This window comes from Coregonus lavaretus (genome assembly GCF_964263955.1).
Source record: "Coregonus lavaretus genome assembly, chromosome: 11".
NCBI classification, from domain to species: domain Eukaryota; kingdom Metazoa; phylum Chordata; class Actinopteri; order Salmoniformes; family Salmonidae; genus Coregonus; species Coregonus lavaretus.
In genome coordinates, this window is record NC_139998.1 from 51,645,370 (window position 1) to 51,670,738 (window position 25,369).

The following is a 25,369-nucleotide window of genomic DNA, read 5'->3' on the forward strand; positions in this document are numbered from 1 at the left end:
GATACTGGGGTGCAAATTAGCAAAATAAATAACAATGTAAATAACAATATGGGGATGAGGTAGTTGGGTGGGCTAATTACAGATGGGCTGTGTACAGGTGCAGTGATCGGTAAGCTGCTCTGACAACTGATGCTTAAAGTTAGTGAGGGAGATAAGAGTCTCCAGCTTCAGAGATTTTTGCAGTTCGTTCCATTCATTTGCAGCAGAAAACTGGAAGGAATGGCGGCCAAAGGATGTGTTGGCTTTGGGAATGACCAGTGAGATATACCTGCTGGAACGCATACTACGGGTGGGTGTTGCTATGGTGACCAATGAGCTAAGAGAAGGCGGGGATTTGCCTAGAAGTGATTTATAGATGACCTGGAGCCAGTGGGTTTGGCGACAAATATGTAGTGAGGGCCAGCCAACGAGAGCGTACAGGTCACAATGGTGGGTAGTATATGGGGCTTTGGTGACAAAACGGATGGCACTGTGATAGACTACATCCAATTTGCTGAGTAGAGTGTTGGAAGCTATTTTGTAAATGACATCGCCGAAGTCAAGGATCGGTAGGATAGTCAGTTTTACGAGGGCATGTTTATCAGCATGAGTGAAGGAGGCTTTGTTGCGAAATAAGAAGCCGATTCTAGATTTAACTTTGGATTGGAGATGCTTAATGTTTGTCTGGAAGGAGAGTTTACGGTCTTACCAGACACCTAGGTATTTGTAGTTGTCCACGTATTCTAAGTCAGACCCGCCAAGAGTAGTGATTCTAGGCGGACGGGCGGGTGCAAGCAGCATTCGATTGAAGAGCATGCATTTAGTTTTACTAGCGTTTAAGAGCAGTTGGAGGCCACGGAAGGAGTGTTGTATGGCATTGAAGCTCGTTTTGAGGTTTGTTAACACAGTGTCCAATGAAGGGCCAGATATATACAAAATGGTGTCGTCTGCGTAGAGGTGGATCTGAGAGTCACCAGCAGCAAGAGCGACATCATTGACATACACAGAGAATAGAGTCGGCCCGAGATTTGAACCCTATGGCACCCCCATAGAGACTGCCAGAGGTCCAGACAACAGGCCCTCTGATTTGACACATTGAACTCTATCTAAGAAGTAGTTGGTGAACCAGGCGAGGCAGTCATTTGAGAAACCAAGGCTATTAAGTCTGCCAATAAGAATGCGGTGATTGACAGAGTCAAAAGCCTTGGCCAGGTCGATGAAGACGGCTGCACAGTACTGTCTTTAATCGATCGCGGTTATTATATCGTTTAAGACCTTGAGCGTGGCTGAGGTGCACCCATGACCAGCTCGGAAACCAGATTGCATAGCGGAGAAGGTACGGTGGGATTCGAAATGGTCAGTGATTGGTTTGTTAACTTGGCTTTCAAATACTTTCGAAAGGCAGGGCAGGATGGATATAGGTCTGTAACAGTTTGGATCTAGAGTGTCACCCCCTTTGAAGAGGGGGATGACCGCGGCAGCTTTCCAATCTCTGGGGATCTCAGACGATACGAAAGAGAGGTTGAACAGGCTAGTAATAGGGTTGCAACAATTTCGGGGCTAATTTTAGAAAGAAAGGGTCCTGATTGTCTAGCCCAGCTGATTTGTAGGGGTCCAGATTTAGCAGCTCTTTCAGGACATCAGCTATCTGAATTTGAGCAGAACTTGGGGCTCTACAGTGAAATTGTATAATAAGAACTAACCCAAACAGCAATAGGCTAGGCATATTGACATGGGAGAGAGGCATAACGCAACAGGTGTTATTCAAGAGGGCTAAGACAACAACTGGTAATGGCGACAAAAGTTTGGGCTGAGGCTAAACAGATAAACAGGATGGGGTACCGTGTAAAGGAACAGTCCAGCAGGCATTAGCTGTGTAGCTGAGTGATCATAAGGTCCAGTGAACAGCAATAGGTGAGTCCGGGAGCAGTTCAGTGGCTGCTACAGCACAGGCGAGCAGGAGGCACGGCTGTTGATTGTGCGTGCTAGCGGGCCGGGGCTAGCAGATGGATCTTCGTGGTCGTCGCAACGGGAAGCCTGTTGAAACCACATCAGACGATTACGTTGGCAGACCAGTCGTGATGGATCAGCGGGGCTCCGTGTCGACACTAGGAGGTCCCATCCGGTTGACAGAGAGGTAGATAGCCGGGAGATGGGCCTGGCTTGAGGCTAGCTCAAGGCTAACTGGTACGTCGGGACATGTGAATCCAGTGGTGATTATCCCACAACAGCCATTCGGTTGCAGCTAGCTAGTTGCGATGGTCCGGTGTTAAGGTCCAGTGATTCAGTGATTCCGGCAGAAACTCCGATATGCTCTGGGTCGATAGCACGCTGTGCAGACTGGCCGATAATTGTCCAGGCTAGAGCTGGCTGGTAGGTAGTGCAGGCCACGGACAGTGGTGAAGACTGCTGACGGTGGTTAATAGCAAGTAGCTAGTTAGCTGGCTAGTTTCAGCCGTAGGTTCTTGATAAAAATAAAGAAATAATAGAATCCGTTCCACATTGGGTGAGGCGGGTTGCAGGAAAGTATATTTAGTTAAAGGATGGAAAGTGAGAGAAATATATACGAAAAAATACAAAAAACAAAATAAAAACAGGCTATTTACACGATGACACAACAGAATACAGGACCGCACTACTACGCCATCTTGGATCAAGATTGGCTGTGTGCTTAGCGTCGTTGTCCTGTTGGAAGGTGAACCTTCGTCCCAGTCTGAGGTCCTGAGCGCTCTGGAGCAGGTTTTTATCAAGGATCTCGACTAGTCTCCCAGTCCCTGCCGCTGAAAAACATCCCCACAGCATGATGCTGCCACCACCATGCTTCACCATAGGAATGGTGCCAGGTTTCCTCCAGACGTGACGCTTGGCATTCAGACCAAAGAGTTCAATCTTGGTTTCATCAGACCAGCGAATCTTGTTTCCCCATGGTCTGAGAGTCCTTTTGGTGCCTTTTGGCAAACTCCAAGCGGGCTGTCATGTGCCTTTTACTGAGAAGTGGCTTCCGTCTGGCCACTCTACCATAAAGGCCTGATTGGTAGAGTGCTGCAGAGATGGTTGTCCTTCTGGAAGGTTCTCCCATCTCCATAGAGGAACTCTGGAGCTCTGTCAGAGTGACCGTCGGGTTCTTGGTCACCTACCTGACCAAGGCCCTTCTCCCCCGATTGCTCAGTTTGGCCGGGCGGCCAGCTCTAGGAAGAGTCTTGGTGGTTCCAAACTTCTTCCATTTAAGAATGATGGAGGCCACTGTGTTCTTGGGGACCTTCAATGCTGCAGAAATGTTTTGGTACCCTTCCCAGATCTGTGCCTCGACACAATCCTGTCACGGAGCTCTATGGACAATTCCTTCGACAGGGCTTGGTTTTTGCTCTGACATGCACTGTCAACCGTGGGACCTTATATAGACAGGTGTGGGCATTTCAAAATCATGCCAATCTATTGACTTTACCACAGGTGGACTCCAATCAAGTTGTAGAAACATCTCAAGGATGATCAATGGAAACAGGATGCACCTGAGCTCAATTTCGAGTCTCATAGCAAAGGCTCTGAAAATGTATGTAAATAAGGTATTTCTGTTTTTTATTTGTAAGACATTTGCACACACACACACAAAAAAAAAAACTTTTCGTTTTGTCATTATGGGGTATTTTGTGTAGATTGATGAGAATTTTATTTTATTTAATCCATTTTAGAATAAGGCTGTAACGTAAGAAATGTGGAAAAGTGAAAGGGTCTGAATACTTTCTGAATGACCTATATGTGACTTGCAGGTAGGGTTGCACAATTCCAGTAAATTTCCCAAGTTTTCCAGAAATCCTGGTTGGAAGATTGCTGGAAATCCTCCAACCAGGATATTTCTTTTTTTATCTGGTCATTTGGGGAAAGTTACTAGAATTTTGCTACCCTACTTGCAAGCCTGATGTGGCCTGTAAACCTTGAGTTTCAGGCCACTGTATGAGGGTAAACCTAGGCCTCATATAAGGCCTTATGAGATATGTAATGTATTGTCATAAAGTTTAATTATAATATTCGCCAGGGAACTCACTTGGTGAAGGACACAGGCCTGAAAATGAATGAATTCAACAACCATGTCTCTGTCACTAACAAATACAGTCATGGTTGGTAACTCTACAATTCACTCGAAAAGGCAAGGCACACTGGGAAATTATCTTGGAGGCGTGGCTTAGTGGGAGTATTACTCAAAATGTTCAACTGATAGAACTCAAATCTGGACCCCCTACAGGGTCACAGTGACTATCGGTTAATGACTACAAAATAACTAAGTAGCTGTACTACAATATATTAAGTGCAACAGGTTTCCTCAAAGGTTTTGAGTAATGACAGCACATTGGGGCGTAGAGTATGGTTGACTATACACTGACATTTAATAATTGTGCTTTGATTGTCAATGGAAAGGGATACAGGGCTGTTGAACAACTCTTGCAATATGATTTTCAGCCACGTGTTGTACAATATCTGCCAACTAAACCTGTAACTCGCAGAATAAATGTGTTAAGCAAATTCCTGAGTCTGAATCTTGCTTTATTCTTTCCAAGGAGAGCCAATGGCACCACATGCACCTAAACACATTAGGCTAGTTGGACCTTTTAATGGTTTATGACTTGTTCTTTGCATCATACTTTGGTCTCCAATATTTTTGATAGAAATGTGATACAGAACCTGAAGTTAGAGAACAAATAGTGAGTGACACCAAAGAATTGGACATAAATGTTTAGTGAATAAACACATGCAAATGTCAATGTTTATGTCAACTGTTTATTCAGTTCATGATACAAAACAGTCTCAGTTACAGTAAGTGCCAACACAGTCACTAATTATTTCATTTGTAGATTGCATTCAGGCCCTGGATCGCAAAACAAAAACATTACACTTGACTTCGGTTCAGATTGCACTCAAAGCATATAGGACAATCATTATACAGAAATCACCAACATGCACTCACTATCTGATCAGATACGGTACATGTTTTAATTTGGTATTCAATATGTCCACAAGATGGTGCTATTACCACATTAAAAAGATACACATCTCAGTTCTGGGCGGTTCTACACCAATCCTCCTCAATTGTCATTACCTTAAAAGGAGCTGAGATTCCCTGTTATCTACAAGTCCCTGAAAAAAACATCCGTATGGCACAAATCCTGTCCATCCTACAACAGTGAGAACATTTTACAAATCTAGAATGTCTTTGACACGCACAGAAGAGTCTCGAAAAAGTCTTGAGGCAGATGCTACCAACTTGGACAAGGTACATCAACAACAAAAAGACCATCATAGACTATCAAAAATCTAAATACGACAGAATCATAATTAAACATTGAATTCGATCAAACTGGAAACTGTGATTACTCTTTGTGTGTGTGTAATAAACCATAATTAGGCTATAATACATGATATGAACATGGCGGTAACATGACGATTGGCAGTACAGTATGTCTACGTCCAAAATGGCACCCTATTCATGCACTACTTTTGACCAAAGCATTATTGGCCCTGGTCAAAAGTAGTGCACTATAGGGTGCAATCTGGGACGCATTCTATCTCTAAAAGTCCCTATATAGTCTCCTGTAATCCCTTTGATATAGCATGGATCCTATTAAAGTATGATGTCTGGTAATCAAAAAGTGTTTAATCTATTGCCACTATTACCATCCTCATTCAATACATTTAAAAAAAGAAGAAGACTAAACTGGCCATGGAGCAGTTAACCCTATCACCCAGCTGTCTGAAAAGTTAACCCTATCACCCAGCTGTCTGAGAAGTTAACCCTATCACCCAGCTGTCTGAAAAGTTAACCCTATCACCCAGCTGTCTGAGAAGTTAACCCTATCACCCAGCTGTCTGAGAAGTTAACCCTATCACCCAGCTGTCTGAGAAGTTAACCCTATCACCCAGCTGTCTGAGAAGTTAACCCTATCACCCAGCTGTCTGAGAAGTTAACCCTATCACCCAGCTGTCTGAGAAGTTAACCCTATCACCCAGCTGTCTGAGAAGTTAACCCTATCACCCAGCTGTCTGAGAAGTTAACCCTACCACCCAGCTGTCTGAGTCTAAAGGTCCCTTTGAGTGGAATAACATCATGTTCTCACTTTCTCTGTTGATTCTGTGGATGACTGATACTTCCCTCCACACTAATGTTTACCCTGGGAATGTTTACTCTTGTTACACACACAGGAAGTGATAACCCTCTTAGAGAGTGGTGTGTGTGTGTGAGTGTGTGTGAGAGACCGAGAGAGTGAATGCATTTAATCAGGAATGGAATGTACAGGAAATGAGATAAATGCCTTTTAAAGAGTGATGCCAAATAAAATAAGACAAAATAAAATTATATAAACTAAATAAAATGCAGAAACAGTAATTCAGATGTGACTTGCACTCTAACAGGTGACCAACGAGTCAACCGTTCAACCAATGGACACGGTTGGTTAGGAAAACACAACCTGGGTTGTATTAATTAGTGCACATTGTAGCAAAACATATCGCAATGGAAAACGTTTTACAACAAAAACAAGAGTTTCTATTGGACAAATTCAGGTTGGTCCCTCCCCATTTTGTCCCGTTCCTAGTGAACACAGCTCTTACAAGACAAGCACAATGTTATGTTTGGCACAGATCTGAAATGTACATGCATTCAATTCTTACTGGTCCACTTGTCTTAGCGCTGAGAGCATGTGCCGATGCCAGTTTGTAAGCAGATATCACTAAATCAAATACTGACGGAACATCTGATCAAATATATTAGGGGTAACATTTAAAATAGCATATTTTGTTAATCCACAAACCAACTGATTGGCGTTTGCAGTGACTTGTGCTCTTGTTGACTAACAGAGAGAGAGTGTCAGAGTTTCGCAGAGGGAACAGAATTGCAGCACACAGGAGAGTACACTTTCAGTAAGCATGCACGTAGAAACACAATCATAGCAGTATGTCCCATAATGCTCCACTTCCACCTCCAAGTCATTACTCCAAGCAGCTATATACACCAGCTCCTTAGAAAGACACAGGAACACACAGGTAAAAGTAGAGAGCTTACAGACAGCAACAAGTCAGAAGTCAACATATGATCACCATCCGCTTCCGGACTGGAAAGACGTTAAACACAAAGATCCATTATCCTGATATAATAGCGTTTTGGACCGGGCCTGTCATTTTGTTTAGCCTTGATGTGCAGCACAATACAAGGGACCAGGAGAACTGGAGCCTGGGAGTACACAGAACCACGCAGCCACCCTTTTGGATCCAAAGACAGGCACATCCCATAGACCGCCATTGATACAGAGACAGAGATTGCAGTTATATATCCAGCAAAGGCCTGATCCACCATGACGAGCATGGTCCACAGACGGACGGAAACACCAGCAAACGACGACTACAGCAAAACAGGAACATTTCCCTCTTTAAAAAATAAATACATCTTAGAATCAACATCATCATCCACAGTTAAGAGCCAGCAGGAGTTAGAATGTCACAAGGCATCTCCTTTGGGTTGTCTTTGTTGTCGTCGTCAGTTAAAAGAAGGAAACAAATGAGAGCGTTTGGGTTTCAGCTAGGTACATTGTTCCAAGGCTTGTGGACAATAGAAAGTCATGGGAGTTTTTTTCTTCTTCAAATACAGCAATGAAGAGTAAACTTACAAAAACAAACAAAATAAAAAAAATTAACTCACTGATGGACGGCTTAGGCAGCCTGGGTCACTGTCTGTAGTAGACACCTAGAAGAGATCGGGGGAGAGAGGCTGATCTTTAAAACCTAATAACATAATCACTGGCTATAATGGTAGGAGCTCTCTAAGAAATATGGTAGGAGCTCTCTAAGAAATGAATTTGGTGTATGCCAACCACGTGGTATGCTGGATAGAAAGTTAGCTGTATGAGAAGTGTTCAATCTGCATTCTTTGGGTTTTAGATTGAGGCCTGAGTTAAGGCCCAAAAAGAGCCTGGGCATCCAGTAGCTGAATGTACCTTTGTAAGCAGCCTCAGGTCTGGCCGGAGTGCGGGAAGAATAGTGGCTCTCTGAGCAGCTGTAGATGGACTCCACATTCTCATAGTCATGTGGAGGAGGTTGAGAAGGCCTGTGAGAGGGGAGAGAGCGATAGAAAATATATTTTAAGGCCATTCTATTGTTGTAATAGGGGTGTAATGATGTTGTTAGAGAGTATCATTGTTGTAATAGTGGTGTAATAATGTTGTAAGAACGCATCATTGTTGTAATAGTGGTGCAATAATGTTGTAAGAACGCATCATTGTTGTAATAGTGGTGTAATAATGTTGTAAGAACGCATCATTGTTGTAATAGTGGTGTAATAATGTTGTAAGAACGCATCATTGTTGTAATAGGGGTGCAATAATGTTGTTAGAGTGTATCATTGTTGTAATAGTGGTGCAATAATGTTGTAAGAGAGTATCATTGTAATAATGTTATTGTAAGAGCGTATTATTGTTGCAACAAGGGGTGTATTCATGTTGCAACAAGGGCATATTCATTTTGTAATAAGTGTATTCATGTTGGAAAAAGGGTATTTTAATGTTGCATCAAGGGGTGTATTCATGTTGCAATACGAGGTGTATTCATGTTGCAATACGAGGTGTATTCATGTAATAAGGGTTTATTACTGTAATAAGGATATATTCATGTTGTAATAAGTGTATTAATGTAGTAACAAGGGTGTATTCCAGTAATAAAGGGTTATTTAATGTTGTAATAACGGTGTAATAATGTAATAAGCAGGGTTGGGGTCAATTCCACTTCAATTCAGAAAGTAGGCCTAAACCAAATTCCAATTCCAAATTTTTGTGCACTTCCTGAATTGATTGGATTGAAATGGAATTGACCCCAACCCTTGTAATAAGTAGTGTTATGTTGTAATAAGGGTTTATTAATGTTGTAATAGTAATGTAGCTAATAAAGCGAGGCCCGTGCCTGGCAGGCTAATTGCCAGAGCGAGGCCCGTGCCTGGCAGGCTAATTGACAGAGCGAGGCCCGTGCCTGGCAGGCTAATTGACAGAGCGAGGCCCGTGCCTGGCAGGCTAATTGACAGAGCGAGGCCCGTGCCTGGCAGGCTAATTGACAGAGCGAGGCCCGTGCCTGGCAGGCTAATTGACAGAGCGAGGCCCGTACCTGGCAGGCTAATTGACAGAGCGAGGCCCGTGCCTGGCAGGCTAATTGACAGAGCGAGGCCCGTGCCTGGCAGGCTAATTGACAGAGCGAGGCCCGTGCCTGGCAGGCTAATTGACAGAGCGAGGCCCGTTCCTGGCAGGCTAATTAATATAGTGAGGCCACTACCTGGCAGGCTAATTAATATAGTGAGGCCACTACCTGGCAGGCTTTTGGTGGTTCCTGGGCTTCTGGTATTCCTCCTCTCGTAGTCTGGGACGCACTACCTCCTCTGAGCTTGGCTGGAACACACACAGACACTATCTTTGGTCTGGTCTTATCAACAAGTTGATAACAAACTGTGCCAATAAACCTGCACTAACAGTAGGTTGCTTTGGATGAGAGCGTCTGCTGAATGACTAAAATGGAAACTGTGCTGCTCTTACTACAGCACTCCTATGTAAAACACACAGATCATATCAACACAAATGAATCCATAGGAGGGACCAACATACCATCTTGATGACACTTGATCAAAATTCTGCACATGCAGTGGTGAAATAAGTGTTATTAATCAGTCATCTCATTCCAGAAAAACGAGTCACCTTGTAGTCTCCTCCCTCTGGCCTCCTTCTCTCTTCCGGCCTCATCCCCCTCTCTTCCGGCCTCATCCCCCTTTCTTCCGGCCTCATCCCCCTTTCTTCCGGCCTCATCCCCTGCTTCTGCTTCTCCTTCTCTCTGGACTTCTTGTACTCCATCTTCTCCTGCTCCATCAGCAGCCGGGCTATCTCCTGACAACACCAATACCACGTTTACTATACAGTTCTAGTACAAACACAGACACTCCTTGTCCCAATGAATTTGAGAGTGGTTACATTTCTCCAGCTGTTTCCCAAAACAAGTGGCGGGGTGACAGTTTGTTGTTTTTCCAATCCCAGATTGCCCCTTTCAGGCACATATTGTTGCGTCATATGGCTTCTGCCATACACCGATCGGTGATATAACCACGATGTGGTGAGATTTGAAAACCCCAGGTTAACACTGACCAAAAGGCATAATTATTATTTAACAAAGGTAAACCATTTTTACACTCAATACCTGGCTTTGTTGATTTGTTAAAAGTTGAGACTTGAGTGACAGTGAGAGAAAATGAAAGAGCGAGCGTGAGAAAGCGAGTCGGTCAGTGACGACTGCTCCAGACAGAGAAGCGGCCGGCCGTCCACTCACCTCATCCTGAGCCACTTGGGCCGAACGCTTGTCCATCTTGCTTGCCTGGAACCGGAAAACAATTAAGAACCAATTGAGTCATATTTCCCCTCAGCACAGAACGTTCTGTTCCCTGGGCTCTGTCATGACATAACATAGGAAGTGACTGTTGAGACGAGCCTTTCACAGACATCTGAAGCTGCACAATATAAAGCTGAGGTCTACTGAATATAGCTACCAACGTCGACACTGGTCAGGATATCTAAAGTCTGTTGTTGAATATTTCTTTCTTGATAATTTTTTGGGGTGTGTTGTTGAATTCTTGAAGTTAAATTGATATCAAAGAACCCCTAAGATATAACACGAAACCATTCAAATACAGAACATATCTACAATGCTGCTGTAACTAAATGTGTCTTGACATAGGGGACTCCGGGGGTATGTTAACTGAACGATGGGACAGAGTTTTAGCTACCATGTTGTCCCAAGGGTTTTATGATGTTGTAATAAGAGAGTGTTATATTGTCCTAATAACTGTGTTATAAGATGTCATTCTGTCATTGACCAGTTCTCTCACCTTCACCTCCTCCTCCTGTAGTTTCCGGGCCACCTCCATGTCCAGCAGCTCCTGGTCCCGCAGGTCCAGCTTAGTGATGCCCTGGGTGGCCTCGCCCAGCCCGTACTCCCCTGCCACTACCACTGCTCCACGACCCCCTGGTCCTCCTTGCACAATACGACCTGCAGGGGCCGCCACATACAACAGAGTCAATCCAGCTGTATGTAGACTAGAGCAGTGTTTCCCTGGGGACCCAAAGGAGTGCCCTTTTTTTTCTTTTTGCCCTTGCACTACACATCTGACTCAACTAATCAACTCATCATCAAGCCTTTAACTTGAAATCAGGTGTGTGCGAGCAAGGGATAAAAACTAAAAAGTGAAGCCCTTTGGGTCCCCAAGACCAGGAAACACCGGACTACAGTGGATGAGATAACTACTGTATCCCCAACTCTGATTCCTCCAGGGCTGATTTATGGTCAGAGTTAAGGTAAGTGTGCACAAATCGATGGCAAATCCATGCCAGTACTGGATCAGTTGTGGTGAGTAGGCTAGACAGGGATAAAACTGCACAGCGACAGAAGCCCTTGAGGAATAGAATTGGAGTGCAACGGTAAGAAGGTTGCAGAAAGAAATGTACAGGAGCTGATCAATACTAAAATCATGTCTGTTCTACGCAGTACATTTCTATCTGGGCATGTTCTGTCATGTGTTCCCTGATGTACGAACTCTATTATAATCACCACAGCTCCCCAGACTGAGAAATCAACCCCACACACAATTACACACCAGCAGCTGATTCAACTGTTTCACAACGGAGGCCTTTGGCACCAGGGCCTTTTATTATTAATCAGAGATTTTTATTGTGAATTACAGTGGAATTACACCATAATGATCATGGGATCTGGAAAGGAGTAAAAGCTGCTACATCAAGATGATGAAGATTATTGTTGATGAATGATTAGAGTTAGGGAGCGAAAACCCACCACCAGCAGCTCCCAGCAATGGGACAATCAAGGCCCCACACACACGGTCGGCCACAGGCCCGACGCCAGGCCGTACCTGGGTTCCTGGGAGCGGGGCGAGTATGGGAGTGCTCCTTGCCTGTGCTGGGGCCCTCCCCAGGGTCCCTGTGCCCCCTCCTCTCCCCTTTCTCTCTCCCCATCACATCCTCCTCACACAGCTCAATGGGGCCAGAGGGGAGCGTCAGGCGGGCCCTGGGCCCCCCCTCATCATCCCCACTGCCAGGGGCCTCCTCCCCACCACCGTTCCAGGCCCGGCTGCGGCTACTGGGGATGGATTCGTCCTGGTCTTCATCCAGACCTCGCTCCCTGATCTTGGTTCTCTCTCTGTCTTTTTCTTTGTGTTTGGGTTTGTCTCGGCTATGCTCTCGGTCTAGCGATCGCTCCCCGTGTCTTTCCTGTCTCGGTGCGTCTCTCTCACTTTTCCTGGGTTCTCTCTGTATGTCTCTCTCCCACTCCCGGTCTCTCTCTCTATCCCAAGCCTCGTCTCTCTTCACAGGGTTGTGGAATGGCGGTGGTGGCCGGGCAGGCCTCTCCTTCCTCCTCACCACCCGTTCCCCCTCCTCCCCTCTATCCTCTCTGTGTCTCCTGGGCTCATGGCTGTCCGCAAAGAAAGTAGACTGGGACCCCTGAGGGTCTCTGCTCCTCCGGCCCTCCTTCCCTCTGCTTCTACCCTCATCGGGGTGGTGGTAGTCGGGGTACCTGTCCCCATGTTTCCCCCTGCTATTGGAGTGGTGGTGCTCAGGGTGTGTGTCTCCATGCTTGCCCCTGCTACCCTCTCCCCTACTCTCTAAATGGTGCTCGGGGTATCTGGAAAGAGAGCTGGTGCTAGGCTCCGCAGAGTCTCTCTCTGAAGAGTGGGAGTTAGAACCAGGCTGCCTGGGTTTGTCATCCAGGTCCAGAGGGGCTCGGATGGCTGGGTTGAGGGGAGGGAGGGTGGGTGGATATGAAGAGATGGAAGGAAGACAAGGATGGATGGAACAAGACAATAACAGAGATGTCAGTAAAGCTGGGTTGGTTAGTGAGTACACAGGGTTATAAGTGACAGCACCTGCATGTGAGGGCAGTGAGGGTTTATCATGGACAATGTTAAATGCTGAACCATGGATATACAGTTTCAGCAAACTGAGTAGTGATGGGGGGAAATAATCGAAACAGTTACATAGCGCAATAAAAGTCATTTATTATTAGACTTTTTTTTAATAGGTTAACGTTAGCTAGCGCTAGTCGGCTGTACATGCGCCAAAACTCTGGTATTTTTCATCCTATTACTTTTTCTCCATCTTCTTTTTAAATAGTGAGCCAACATGTTTTCAGAACTTTACATGACTGATCTAAATTAATTTTCTCATGCTCTCTGGTCTCTCTGCAGCAGACATATGGTCGTGAGCAATATGTTTGCAAAATCAAATCGCAATACATATACATTCTAGTCATTTAGCTGACATTCTTATCCAGAGCAATTGGGATTAAGTGACTTGCTCATGGACACGAAATATTTTTGCACCTAGTTGGCTACTGGCCCAACACTTAACTGCTAGGCTAATTGCAGAATATAGAATCCTGAGAATTGCAATACATATCGTATCGGCACTTAAGTATCGTGATAATATCGTAAGGGCCCTGGCAATTCCCATTCCTAAAACTCAGTTTAAGTTTGATAATTAAATGGGTGCCATTTTGGCTCCAAAGGTTCGCAGACAATTGGATCCAAGTTAAAATGCAGAGTAAAATGTAATCGTCATGTGAAGTTTGGAACCAAAATGGAGGGTAGTTTTCCGATCCCTTTAGATCTATGGCTCTGGTCAAACAAAGCTACTGATTCAAGCACCTCTGACAGGGAGAAGGGATGACATGCAGGTATCCATATGACATTCAGTGACACTGAAAGTGACCTCCATGATAAAGTAATGGACAATATGGACCTAGTATGGTAATGTGTGGTAGGCAGGCCTATGTAATGGACAGCATCATGGATGTATGAGGTGTCTTAGAGTTCCAAACACATTTTTAGAACATTGGACCGTTGACTTTCATACTTTTCAAATTCTCAGCGCAGCTCAAGCCATTTCTCCAACTGTCAACACATTTAAAGGAATAGAGGAGCATACCAAGAGATGCGTTTGTTGGGAATTTTGGGGAGGTGAGCATTTGAGCCGCTCGTCCCCCGCGGATGGTGGTCTAGCTATGTCATAATGGGATGCTGGACTATCGCGTCCTACTGCCTGTGGACTATGATTTAGTGGTATTTAGTAAACACAAGCTCCTAGAATGTGTGGTATCGAAGAGAATCAAAATCTTCCATGTGTTGGAGGCACTAGAAACGTCATAACACTGGCTATGAGAAGAATCATCCGGTTATGGGAAGTGAAGCACAGTGTGGCTCAGTAGCATGGCGTTTGCAACGCCAGGGTTGTGGGTTCGATTTCCACGGGGGGACCAGTATGAGAATGTATGCACTCACTACTGTAAATCGCTCTGGATAAATAACACATTAACAGTTGTATATATAAAACACTGTATCTGATAAAAAACATACTTTCTATGCCTGTGATATGTGGTTGTCCCCCCTAGCTATCTTAAGATGAATGCACTAACTAAGTCGCTCTGGATAAGAGCGTCTCCTAAATGACTCAAATGTAAATTAACTTTTACAACCACAGTTAACCTTCCTAATATGCACTGACGAATCACAGGCCTGCATTTGAGTGAAAACAAACAATGTGTGAAGCGTGTGTGTGTGTGTGTGTGTGTGTGTGAAAGTGTGTGTCTGTGTGTGTGAAAGTGTGTGTGTGTGTGTGTGTGTGAAAGTGTGTGTGTGTGTGAGAAAGTGTCTGTGTGTGTGTGTGTGTGTGAAAGTGTGTGTCTGTCGTCAGCCGAATGGAATGTCAGTCATCCAGCAGCAGTTGGGAGGTTCACCTGATCAACAGAAACAACTCTGTTTTTTACTCTTTAAATAAAGGCGAGGTAGAAATCACGTAGTCCTAATGTCTTGTTAATTACATAATCATTTAAAATGCTCTGCACCCTCAACATAATAGTATGTTGGGCTGGTCTCTGTATTATGGTAGCTAGCCAACTACTTTGCCATCATAGTCAACTGTCAAAGTCTTATAAGCTGACTGAGTAGTTAAGTGTGGAAATGATACTCTGGGCTGCTTTTCTCTCTCAATAAAAAAACGTAGACAAATGTCTTTCCTTCCTCTCTTCACACCTCACCCCCCCGCCCCTCTTTCCAGTGGTTTATCTGCAGAGGCTGAACGCTAAACCAACCTCCGTTTCTCTCTGATTGAGAGGACTAAGACAAACATGGCAGCCAGGCAGCGCCCGTCACTTCCTGAGAAGGGTGGCCAATAACACGGCCTGAAGAAATGACTCGCCCGAGATAAGACGTGGCAGAGCGTGTGTGGAGGGGCCTGCACACACTAGAGGTGGTTGATGGAGAAAAAAAATCCATATTGCGACAAAATGACTGAATTATCACGATAACGATCAATTGAACAATACATTTCTAACATTAATGTGCACCACAGTTATTTTTTTTTATTACCCTTAAAACTACTACATTAAATGTTGTAGTTCTGAATTGTCCCATCAACAAATCACCCATATTAGAAAACATATTTAATTTCAAACGTTTTATTGTAATGAACGATATCAGCAAAGCGTCCATGAAAAGTGGTTGGTGTCGAGAATTGTGCGGTTTATCGTCCCAGCTCTAACACACACACACACACACACACACACACCATGGGAGAATGTTTGTGTAATACAAAGAGAACACTGGCTTCTAAAGCCAACCCAGCTAGACAGTATGAAATGAGAGAGCAGGGTGAGGTGGTACTGTATAAGGGGCTTTAGCTCTGGACCCATACTCATAAAGCATCTCAGAGTAGGAGCGCTGATCTAGGATCAGCTCCCCAGTGTCCATGTAATCTTATTCATCGTGCTCTAAAAAGGCAAAACGGATCCAACATCAGCCCTCCTACTCTGAGAAGCTTTGAGGCTACGGCCCTGGGTTGGGCACGCAGCTAAAGGAAGAGGCCTTTCACTAGGAAAGAGGAGACTTGTGTGGAAAGACGACATGACGGCAGAACATTCCTGACAGCAGTGACCGTCCCCTTCAGCCCTGCTCATACCGAACGCACAGAGACGGAGGAGGAAACCTGTGTGTGTGCACGCGTGCCATCCACAACTAACCTACATACTGTAACCACAGCCTGCATGCTAGCAGATGACTGGAAGTCTATGGGTAACGCTAGTTAGCATTGGCTCATTAAACTACCTCCAATTTCCTTCATACTGTACACGGACACATAAAAATGGTATCCACGAGTTCATCTGACTCATTATCAAAATCAAGAAGTATCCCTTTAATGTTCAAAAAGGTTATCTTCCTTAGACAGTCCTGATCATATAGGCCTAGGCGATATCCAAAACAACTAATGACACACTGAATTCATACATTTTCAGTCATTTTCTGAAAGTCATTCTACTCAATACCACAACTCATTTTACCAATCTGGTAAAGTATTCAAATAATTTCGCTGTGTATTTCAGGTGGAATCAAGGTACTAGAATGTACCAGAGGACACCAGAGCTTGTTCTGCAATTAGTAATTTTTTGCCCACCTACGCTTTCCAATGAGACATTAAAATAACATGCAGGGGATGGGGAGACTGGAACCCACAATGGAAGAAACATGAACTGCCAAAAGGCTCCTTGAAGTTCTGACATTAGGCGAGCTTCTATCAGTTTAAAATGGAGCCTGATTGCTGCAGTTGAGTCGAAGCTGCTCTCACAGCCCTGCAAAAGCACAGTCTCAGCTCACTAAGGAGCAGAACCGCGGTATTTGTGTGTGTGTGTGAGAGAGAAGAAGGTAGCAAGATGACAAATGACTCCTCAGTACCTACACACACACACACACACACACACACACACAACTCTACCTCAAGGTCAACTATGTGCTTAAAACAGCTCTCCTAAACCCTCGTCCTAAATCAACTCTATTCTAGCACACTACTCCACACAACACTCCATCCCTGACCAAGAACACACACACACACTACTGTATCACATATGATGTATGATCTTTCCAATCCAATCCAATTTGATAACCCACCCACTCCACCCTTATATAGATACCCAGAGTGGCACATACCCCTCCCTCCATCAACAGAATAATATAATCCCATACCCCTCCCTCCATATAATCCCATACCCCTGGCCTCCCGAGTGGCGCAGTGGTCTAAGGCACTGCATCGCAGTGCTAGCTGTGCCACTAGAGATCCTGGTTCGTATCCAGGCTCTGTCGTAGCCACACAATTGGCCCGGCGTCGTCCAGGGTATGGGAGGGAATGGCAGGCGGGGATGTAGCTCAGTTGGTAGAGCATGGCGTTTGCAACGCCAGGGTTGTGGGTTCGATTCCCACAGGGGGCCAGTATAAAATAAAATAATGTATGCACTCACTAACTCGCTCTGTAAGTCGCTCTGGATAAGAGCGTCTGCTAAATGACGTAAATGTAATGTAAATCAACAGAATAATATAATCCTAATCTCTCACGCCAACAGGAATATAATCCTAATCTCTCACGCCAACAGGAATATAATCCTATATCCACAGACAGGGGGCGCTCTAGTACCTTTATCCTCGTAGTACTCCTCCTCAAAGTTAGCCTCCAGCTGCTTCTGTCGCTTCCTCTCCCCCTTCATCTCCTTCTCCTGCAGTTTACGAGCGATGGCCTGGAAACGTGCATGGAGACACACACACACAAATAAACAAACCCCTCCAAACTGCTGACACCACCACTTGTTATCTTTACCCTATATTTGGCTTTTTTTCCCTGTGAATAAGGAACTTAAAGGAGTAGGTGGAATCAGCAGTATGGCCCTGCCCAGTGCCAATCAGTCCTGGATTCAAATACAATTTGTAATCTTACAAATACTTTCAGCATTTGCTTTAGCCTGCCTGGGCTAGTGCCAATTATGGAGGGTTTGAAGTTTTGGGATTATTCTATTGGTTCCATGGAACCAAGTAGACTCAAGCACAGATTAAAAAAGGTGCAATACCCAGAAATCACTTCACCACTTCCTGGTTGCTAAAATTCGAATAGTTGGCCTAATTTCTGTTTATGTGACAAAACAAGCAATTTATCGTCTAGAGAATGATTGTACCATCTAAACCAATGTGAAATATATTTTCAATAACCAAAAACATTGTATTTTCAGCTGGTTTCCACAACCGAAAGTAAGACGCAAAAAATAAACTTATCAGGAAGCATACAAACAGCGCACTTAGAACAGATCTACCGCTTCTTAGACTTGCTTTCAATGAGAATGACAGATCTATAACACATATTTCTATGTGAATTTGGTCGGGTCGCCCAAAAAGTTACATATTTCAGCTTTAAGTATTTGAAATGATTTCAAATACACTGAAGAAAAATCAAAACACAACATGCAACAATTTCAAAGATTCTACTGAGTTACAGTTCATATAAGGAAATCAGTCAATTGAAATAAATTCATTAGGCCCTAATTTAGGGATTTCACATGACTGGGCAAGGACGCAGCCATGGGTGGGCCTGGGAGTGCATAGGGCTTTATTACAGACATAAATACTCATCGGCAACCTGCGCGCACCCCCTCAATTCTCTGGCAACAGATCTGGTGGACATTCCTGCAGTCAGCATGCCAATTGCACGCTCCCTCAAAACTTGAGACATCTGTGGCATTGTGTTGTGTGACAAAACTGCACATTTTAGAGTGGCCTTTAATTTTCCCCAGCACAAGGTGCACCTGTGTAATGATCATGCTGTTTAAAATCAGCTTCTAGATATGCCACACTGACAAGATCATCCATCCACCTGACAGGTGTGGCATATCAAAGGAGAAATGCTCACTAACAGGAATGTGAAGACATTTGTGCACAACATTTGAGAGAAATTGGCTTTTTGTGCTCATGGACATTTTCTGGGATCTTTTATTTCAGCTCATGAAACTAACACTTTACATGTTGCGTTTGTATTTCTGTTCTATATAGTATTTGAACCCAGTGCCAATAGCCCTAAAGTACATACGGCAATAATGAGGTCACCAGACATGAGGTCACCATTGGGCTAGACATTCTTTCTAACACTAAAGTAGAATAAACAAGTACAGGCTGTAACACCAATAGTGGAGTTCAATAAGCCAATCGGGTGACCCATCCGTGGTGACCCATCGATACTACAGTTTTGGTGATTGGAGGGAAGAGGAGGTATGCCCATGTTGATTGGTTGAGGAGGGAGAAGGGGGAGGGGTGTAGTGTCACTTACCGCATCCTTCTCCTCCTGCATCCGCTGCTGCTTTGCCTGTCGGACCAGTTCAACCTGAATCTCCTGGGCAATCTCATTGTCACTGCGCTCACTAGGTGTGTGTGTGTGTGTGTGTGTGTGTGTGTGTGTGTGTGGGTGTGAGACAAATAAGATGAGAAAACACCATTAGAAGAAGCGGATACACAACAAAAAACTCAACTGCCCCAAAACCTGCACCCTGCCCAAGGTTCTGCTTAACTCAAATCAGATATCTCAGAACGTGGCTTTATGAGAACAATGTTCAATCCAATGGATGAGACAAGACCTGTGCACCGGTGTTCCTGCTTCTCCTTCCATAATAATGCTTATATATTTTGTCCTAAAATGTATTTTTTTTGCATATTCCAACTCCCCGTCATTATCAACAGCAACTAGGGTAAATGTTGTTCTCCTTGACGGCTCGGGGATTCGAACCAGCGACCTTTCGGTTACTGGCCCAACGCTCTAACCGCTAGGCTACCTGCCGGCCTCTAACATCTACACAAACTCATGGGTAGTATATACAGTATGCTGTGATACAATGGTCTCTGCATTTCCAGCCAAACAACCCCGTTTCACAGCGCTGATGGCAATGACAAGGCTATCACTGAACACAAGTGCTACCGTTGACTAATCAAGTGCTTTGACCGATAGCATCTCTCTCTCTGGCCCAGGTAGGCGTTCATATCTTAGAAAGCCTCAACACATTTCAGAACTGATAATGATGATAGTCAGCCTGCCATGCTAGAAGATGTCTGAATGGCCCCGCTAGAGAACGCAGCTAGAACCTGTCTGTGTTGCAGGGGGCATATTCATTAGTGTACACCGTTGCAAAACTTTTTTGCAAAGGAAAACAAAAACATACATTTCCTATTGGACGAGTTCAGATTGTCCATCCCGGTTTCAGTTGTCTTTCGTTTGGTCTCCATGAATACGACCCAGATTTAGCCAGTGTAATAACGTTTTAATAGCTTTTATTATCTCAGGGTAGGAGTGTTGATCCAGGATAGGGGTATTTCAATCTTACCCTACGAGGTCGGCCGTACTGCTGTTCCACTTGATAATGAATTGCACGACTTTAAAATCAGTCCCTGAATAGAGGTGATGAATGAAAATAAAGCAGTGGAACTGGCTCCGAAGTCAAGATTTGAATTTGAGGGATCAAGGATGGTGTCTTTTAAATCATAGTGAATATGATTATATGGACAGGGGGAACCCTGATCCTAGACCTGCACTCCTACTCGAAGATGGCTCTGGTGTATTCTAAAAGGGATGGGCGGCTGAGGTGCCAGGAAGGCTATAACGGATCAGAGATTAGTCAGATGGGTCGTCTCTGGCTGCCGATCTGTCACGAATATAGCCTCAGCTCCAGTGACCTGGGTGTGTTGTTTAATTAGCCTGTTTTTTCATCAATAACTAGGGTACGGGTAGGGCTCGGGTATGACTAAAATGTTGAAGCTGAGCCATTTGCTGTGCAGTACAGTGATATCTGACTAAGATCATAACATGGTTTCAGAAGTGCTTCAACCTCATCAGATATAAAACTGGAGAGATTATTTCAAAACAATTATAATGTTCCTTGAGTTTTGTCGGAGTTGGGAAACTCCATTGGAATCGTATTAACGGCCATTGTGTACGTTGCCCATGCTACGTCAATGGGCCACGCGGTACATTCTGGGCGAAGGAGAGCTCTCCTTCAAGGAGTGAATGGGAGTAATTTGGGCGCTAGCTCAAAAACCCAACATTAGCATGAATTTCGTCAACAAGAAGTACAACATGACCAATCTTTTCAAAGATAATTAACATGCCATCTGTAATATTGTATAGCTTTGGAATCGTGACATAACGTACTTGAGAAAGATAGGCACGTTTCTTGACTCAGAGGTAAGAGAGAGCGGTAGAGAGAGAGAGCGGTAGAGAGCACAAGAGCGGTAGAGAGCGGTAGAGAGAGAGAGAACGAGAGCGGTAGAGAGAGAGAGAACGAGAGCGGTAGAGAGAGAGAGAACGAGAGCGGTAGAGAGAACGAGAGCGGTAGAGAGAACGAGAGCGGTAGAGAGAACGAGAGTGGTAGAGAGAGCGAGCGGTAGAGAGAATGATAGAGGTAGAGAGAGAGAACGAGAGCGGTGGAGAGAGAGAGAACGAGAGCGGTAGAGAGAGAGAACGAGAGCGGTAGAGAGAGAGAACGAGAGCGGTAGAGAGAGCGGTAGAGAGATAGAGAGGTAGAGAGAGAGAGAGAGAGCGGTAGAGAGAGAGAACGGTAGAGAGAACGAGAGCGGTAGAGAGAGAGAGAAAACGTGAGCGGTAGAGTATAATAGGGCTTGGCGATATGAACAAAATAGATCACTGTATTTTTCAAATGTTTATGTTTTTGAATAATATAATTTTTAAAATGTGCTTTATGAGTAGTGCGTGACCTTAGGGTGGCAACACATACCTTCTAAGTGATTTCAATGGGTCTCTCTCCATTCTGATTGTTTTATACTGTTCAATTAAACTTCAACCCAAAATAATTTTTCAGCATTTTCATCAATTTCTGCACTCATTTCAGATCATTTTCGCACTGCCCTGTAGGGCTGCAAGATATGTGCAAACAATCTAGGCCTTATTCTTTACCTAATTTTTTATTTTTTATTTAACCTTTATTTAACCAGGAAGGGCTCATTGCTAATGTGGCAATTGCAATTTGACTTGCGATTTAGATCACTTGGGGAAACTGTTGGAATCATGGAAATAGAATGATTATTATAATTCTTTAGTTAGAATATATTAGTGGGAACTATGAATACTGCGTTGTTTGACATGACAACGAATGAAAATTCCAGGGAGGAGTTACAGTGCATTCAGAAAGTATTCAGACCCCCCCTCTCTTTTTCCACTTTGTTACGTTACAGCCTTATTCTAAAATGGATGAAATATATATTTTTCCTCAATTTACACACAATACCCCATAATGACAAAACGAAAACAGTTTTTTTTTTTGCAAATGTATAAAAAATAAACAGAAATATCATATTTACATAAGTATTCAGACCCTTTGCTATGAGACTCGAAATTGAGATCAGGTGCATCCTGTTTCCATTGATCATCCTTGAGATGTTTATTCAACTTGATTGGAGTCCACCTGTGGTACATTCAATTGATTGGCATGATTTGGAAAGGCACACACCTGTCTATTTAAGGACCCACAGTTGACAGTGCATGTCAAAGCAAAAACCAAGCCATGAGGTCGAAGGAATTGTCCGTAGAGCTCCGAGACAGGATTGTGTCGAGGCACAGATCTGGGGAAGGGTACCAAAAAATGTCTGCAGCATTGAAGGTCCCCAATAACACAGTGGCCGCCATCATTCTTAAATGGAAGAAGTTTGGAACCACCAAGACTCTTCTTAGAGCTGGCCGCCCGGCCAAACTGAGCAATCGGGGTAGAAAGGCCTTGGTCAGGGAGGTGACCAAGGACCCGATGGTCACTCTGACAGAGCTCCAGAGTTCCTCTGTGGAGATGGGAGAACCTTCCAGAAGGACAACCATCTCTGCAGCACTCCCCCAATCAGGCCTTCATGGTAGAGTGGCCAGACGGAAGCCACTGCTCAGTAAAAGGCACGACAGCCCGCTTGGAGTTTGCCAAAAGGCACCAAAAGGACTCTCAGACCATGAGAAACAAGATTCGCTGGTCTGATGAAACCAAGATTGAACTCTTTCGCCTGAATACAAAGCGTCACATCTGGAGGAAACCAGGCTCCGCTCATCATCTGGCCAACACCATCCCTAACGGTAAAGCATGGCTGTGGCAGTATCATGCTGTGGGGATGTGTTTCAGCAGCAGGGACTGGGAGACAAAGTAGAGAGAGATCCTTGATGACACCAAGTCCCTTGGCTCTGTCATATCCTCACATGGTCTCTCCTATCATTGCTACGCAGACAACACACAATTAATCTTCTCCTTTCCCCCTTCTGATAACCAGGTGGCGAATCGCATCTCTGGCAGACATATCAGTGTGGATGAATGATCAACACCTCAAGCTGAACCTCGGCAAGACGGAGCTGCTCTTCCTCCCGGGGAAGGATTGCCCGCTCCATGATCTCGCCATCACGGTTGACAACTCCGTTGTGTCCTCCTCCCAGAGTGCAAAGAACCTTGGCGTGACCCTGGACAACACCCTGTCGTTCTCCGCTAACATCAAAGCGGTGACCCGATCCTGTAGGTTCATGCTCTACAACATTCACAGAGTACGACCCTACCTTACACATGAAGCGGCACAGGTCCTAATCCAGGCACTTGTCATCTCCCGTCTAGATTACTGCAACTCGCTGTTGGCTGGGCTCCCTGCCTGTGCCATTAAACCCCTACAACTCATCCAGAACGCTGCAGCCCGTCTGGTGTTCAACCTTCCCAAGTTCTCACACATCACCCCGCTCCTCCGCACACTCCACTGGCTTCCAATTGAAGCCTGCATCTGCTACAAGACCATGGTGCTTGCCTACGGAGCTGTGAGGGGAACGGCACCTCCTTACCTTCAGGCTCTGATCAGTCCCTACACCCAAACGAGGGCATTGCGTTCATCCACCTCTGGCCTGCTGGCCCCCCTACCTCTGCGGAAGCACAGTTCCCGCTCAGCCCAGTCAAAACTGTTCGCTGCTCTGGCACCCCAATGGTGGAACAAGCTCCCTCACGACGCCAGGACAGCGGAGTCACTCACCATCTTCCGGAGACACTTGAAACCCCACCTCTTTAAGGAATACCTGGGATAGGATAAAAGTAATCCTTCTACCCTCCCCCTACCATTTTTTTAAAAATATATATATAGTAATGTGGTTGTCCCACTGGCTATCATAAGGTGAATGCACCAATTTGTAAGTCGCTCTGGATAAGAGCGTCTGCTAAATGACAAATGTAAAACCTGTTCTAGAGTGCTCAGAACCTCAGACTGGGGCGAAGGTTCAACATCCATCAGGACAACAACCATAAGCACACAGCCAAGACAACGCAGGAGTGGCTTCGGGACAAGTCTCTGAATGACCTTGAGTGGCCCAGCCAGAGCCCGGACTTTAACCCGATCGAACAGCTCTGAAGAGACCTGAAAATAGCTGTGCAGCGATGCTCCCCATCCAACCTGACAGAGCTTGAGAGGATCTGCAGAGAAGAAATGGGAGAAACTCCCCAAATACAGGTGTGCCAAGCTTGTAGCGTCATACCCAGAAGACTCGAGGCTGTAATCGCTGCCAAAAGGTTCTTCAACAAAAGTACTGAGTAAAGGGTCTGAATACTTATGTAAATGTGATATTTCCTTTTTTTTTTCTTTTTTTTTTTCGGTTTTTGCTTTGTCATTATGGGGTATTGTGTGTAAATTGTTGAGGGGAAAAAACAATTTAATCAATTTTAGAATAAGGCTGTAACGTAATAAAATGTGGAAAAAGTCAAGGGGTCTGAATACTTTCCGAATGCACTGTATTGTGACAAGGTAGGAACCAAAGTGTTGGTCAGTGTTTCCTGATGCACAAACAACATGCTGATTTAGGCCTACACCATCACTGGTATCAGGCTGTATAGCTAGCTATGTTTGCTCTGACTCGGTACATTTATTAGCTAGCCAGCTAACTAGCGATTAGCGGCTAACACGGTTCAGTGACAACTTGCTAAGAAAAGACAAACTAGCTGTTTGCAGATGTAAGAATCACAAACTAATAGTGTTCTTATAGAACACTTCTGGATTTATATTAAGAAGCAAAGTGGAAACTGCATCGTTGTCATCAACATTATTACATGTGCTCCATTGACCATGCAGACTGAACTCAAGTGCCTTGTAGTCGAGCAACAACAAATGCCCTCGAGTGACAGGGGGCGGGGCTAGGTCTGTGTGGAAAGCGGCATGGAGAGAGAGATATGACTCAAGTAGCAGATCAAATTATAAAAAATGGACATTACACACAGCCTATCACATTTAACAAATACCATTATAGAAGGTAAAGTAAAAATCCAAACCGGGGCATGCATCAATACCGGTATATAGTAAAATACGGTAAACCACCCAACCATAATGTAAAAAACAGTATGTGTGTGACTTAATGTACCTTAGACACTAGAGCAGGGTTGCCCAAACCTGTTCCTGGAGAGCCACCCTCCTGTAGGTTTTCACTCCAACCCCAGCAGTTGGTTTTCGCTCCAACCC

General features: G+C 44.6%; 1 protein-coding gene across 4 annotated transcripts in view; it reads right to left on the reverse strand.

Moving 5' to 3' along the window:
• The window catches only part of LOC311137809 (uncharacterized protein), a 73,297-nt gene that overhangs the window by 20,557 nt on the left and 27,371 nt on the right, over positions 1-25,369 (reverse strand). Inside the window, exons 4-13 of one of the 4 annotated variants that reach the window (XM_084172405.1) lie at positions 19,188-19,278; positions 17,514-17,613; positions 11,912-12,787; positions 10,874-11,034; positions 10,318-10,362; positions 9,696-9,881; positions 9,313-9,392; positions 7,959-8,068; positions 7,664-7,708; positions 4,735-6,986 (exon numbers count right to left, since the gene is read on the reverse strand). In XM_084172405.1, coding sequence (XP_084028531.1) covers positions 7,689-7,708; positions 7,959-8,068; positions 9,313-9,392; positions 9,696-9,881; positions 10,318-10,362; positions 10,874-11,034; positions 11,912-12,787; positions 17,514-17,613; positions 19,188-19,278 — 1,669 coding nt within the window. In that variant the 3' untranslated portion in view covers positions 4,735-6,986; positions 7,664-7,688. Of the gene's footprint in view, positions 1-4,734; positions 7,709-7,958; positions 8,069-9,312; positions 9,393-9,695; positions 9,882-10,317; positions 10,363-10,873; positions 11,035-11,911; positions 12,788-17,513; positions 17,614-19,187; positions 19,279-25,369 lie in introns of those variants that run through there. The other 3 variants (XM_084172404.1, XM_084172406.1, XM_084172403.1) reach the window with 3 other exon arrangements.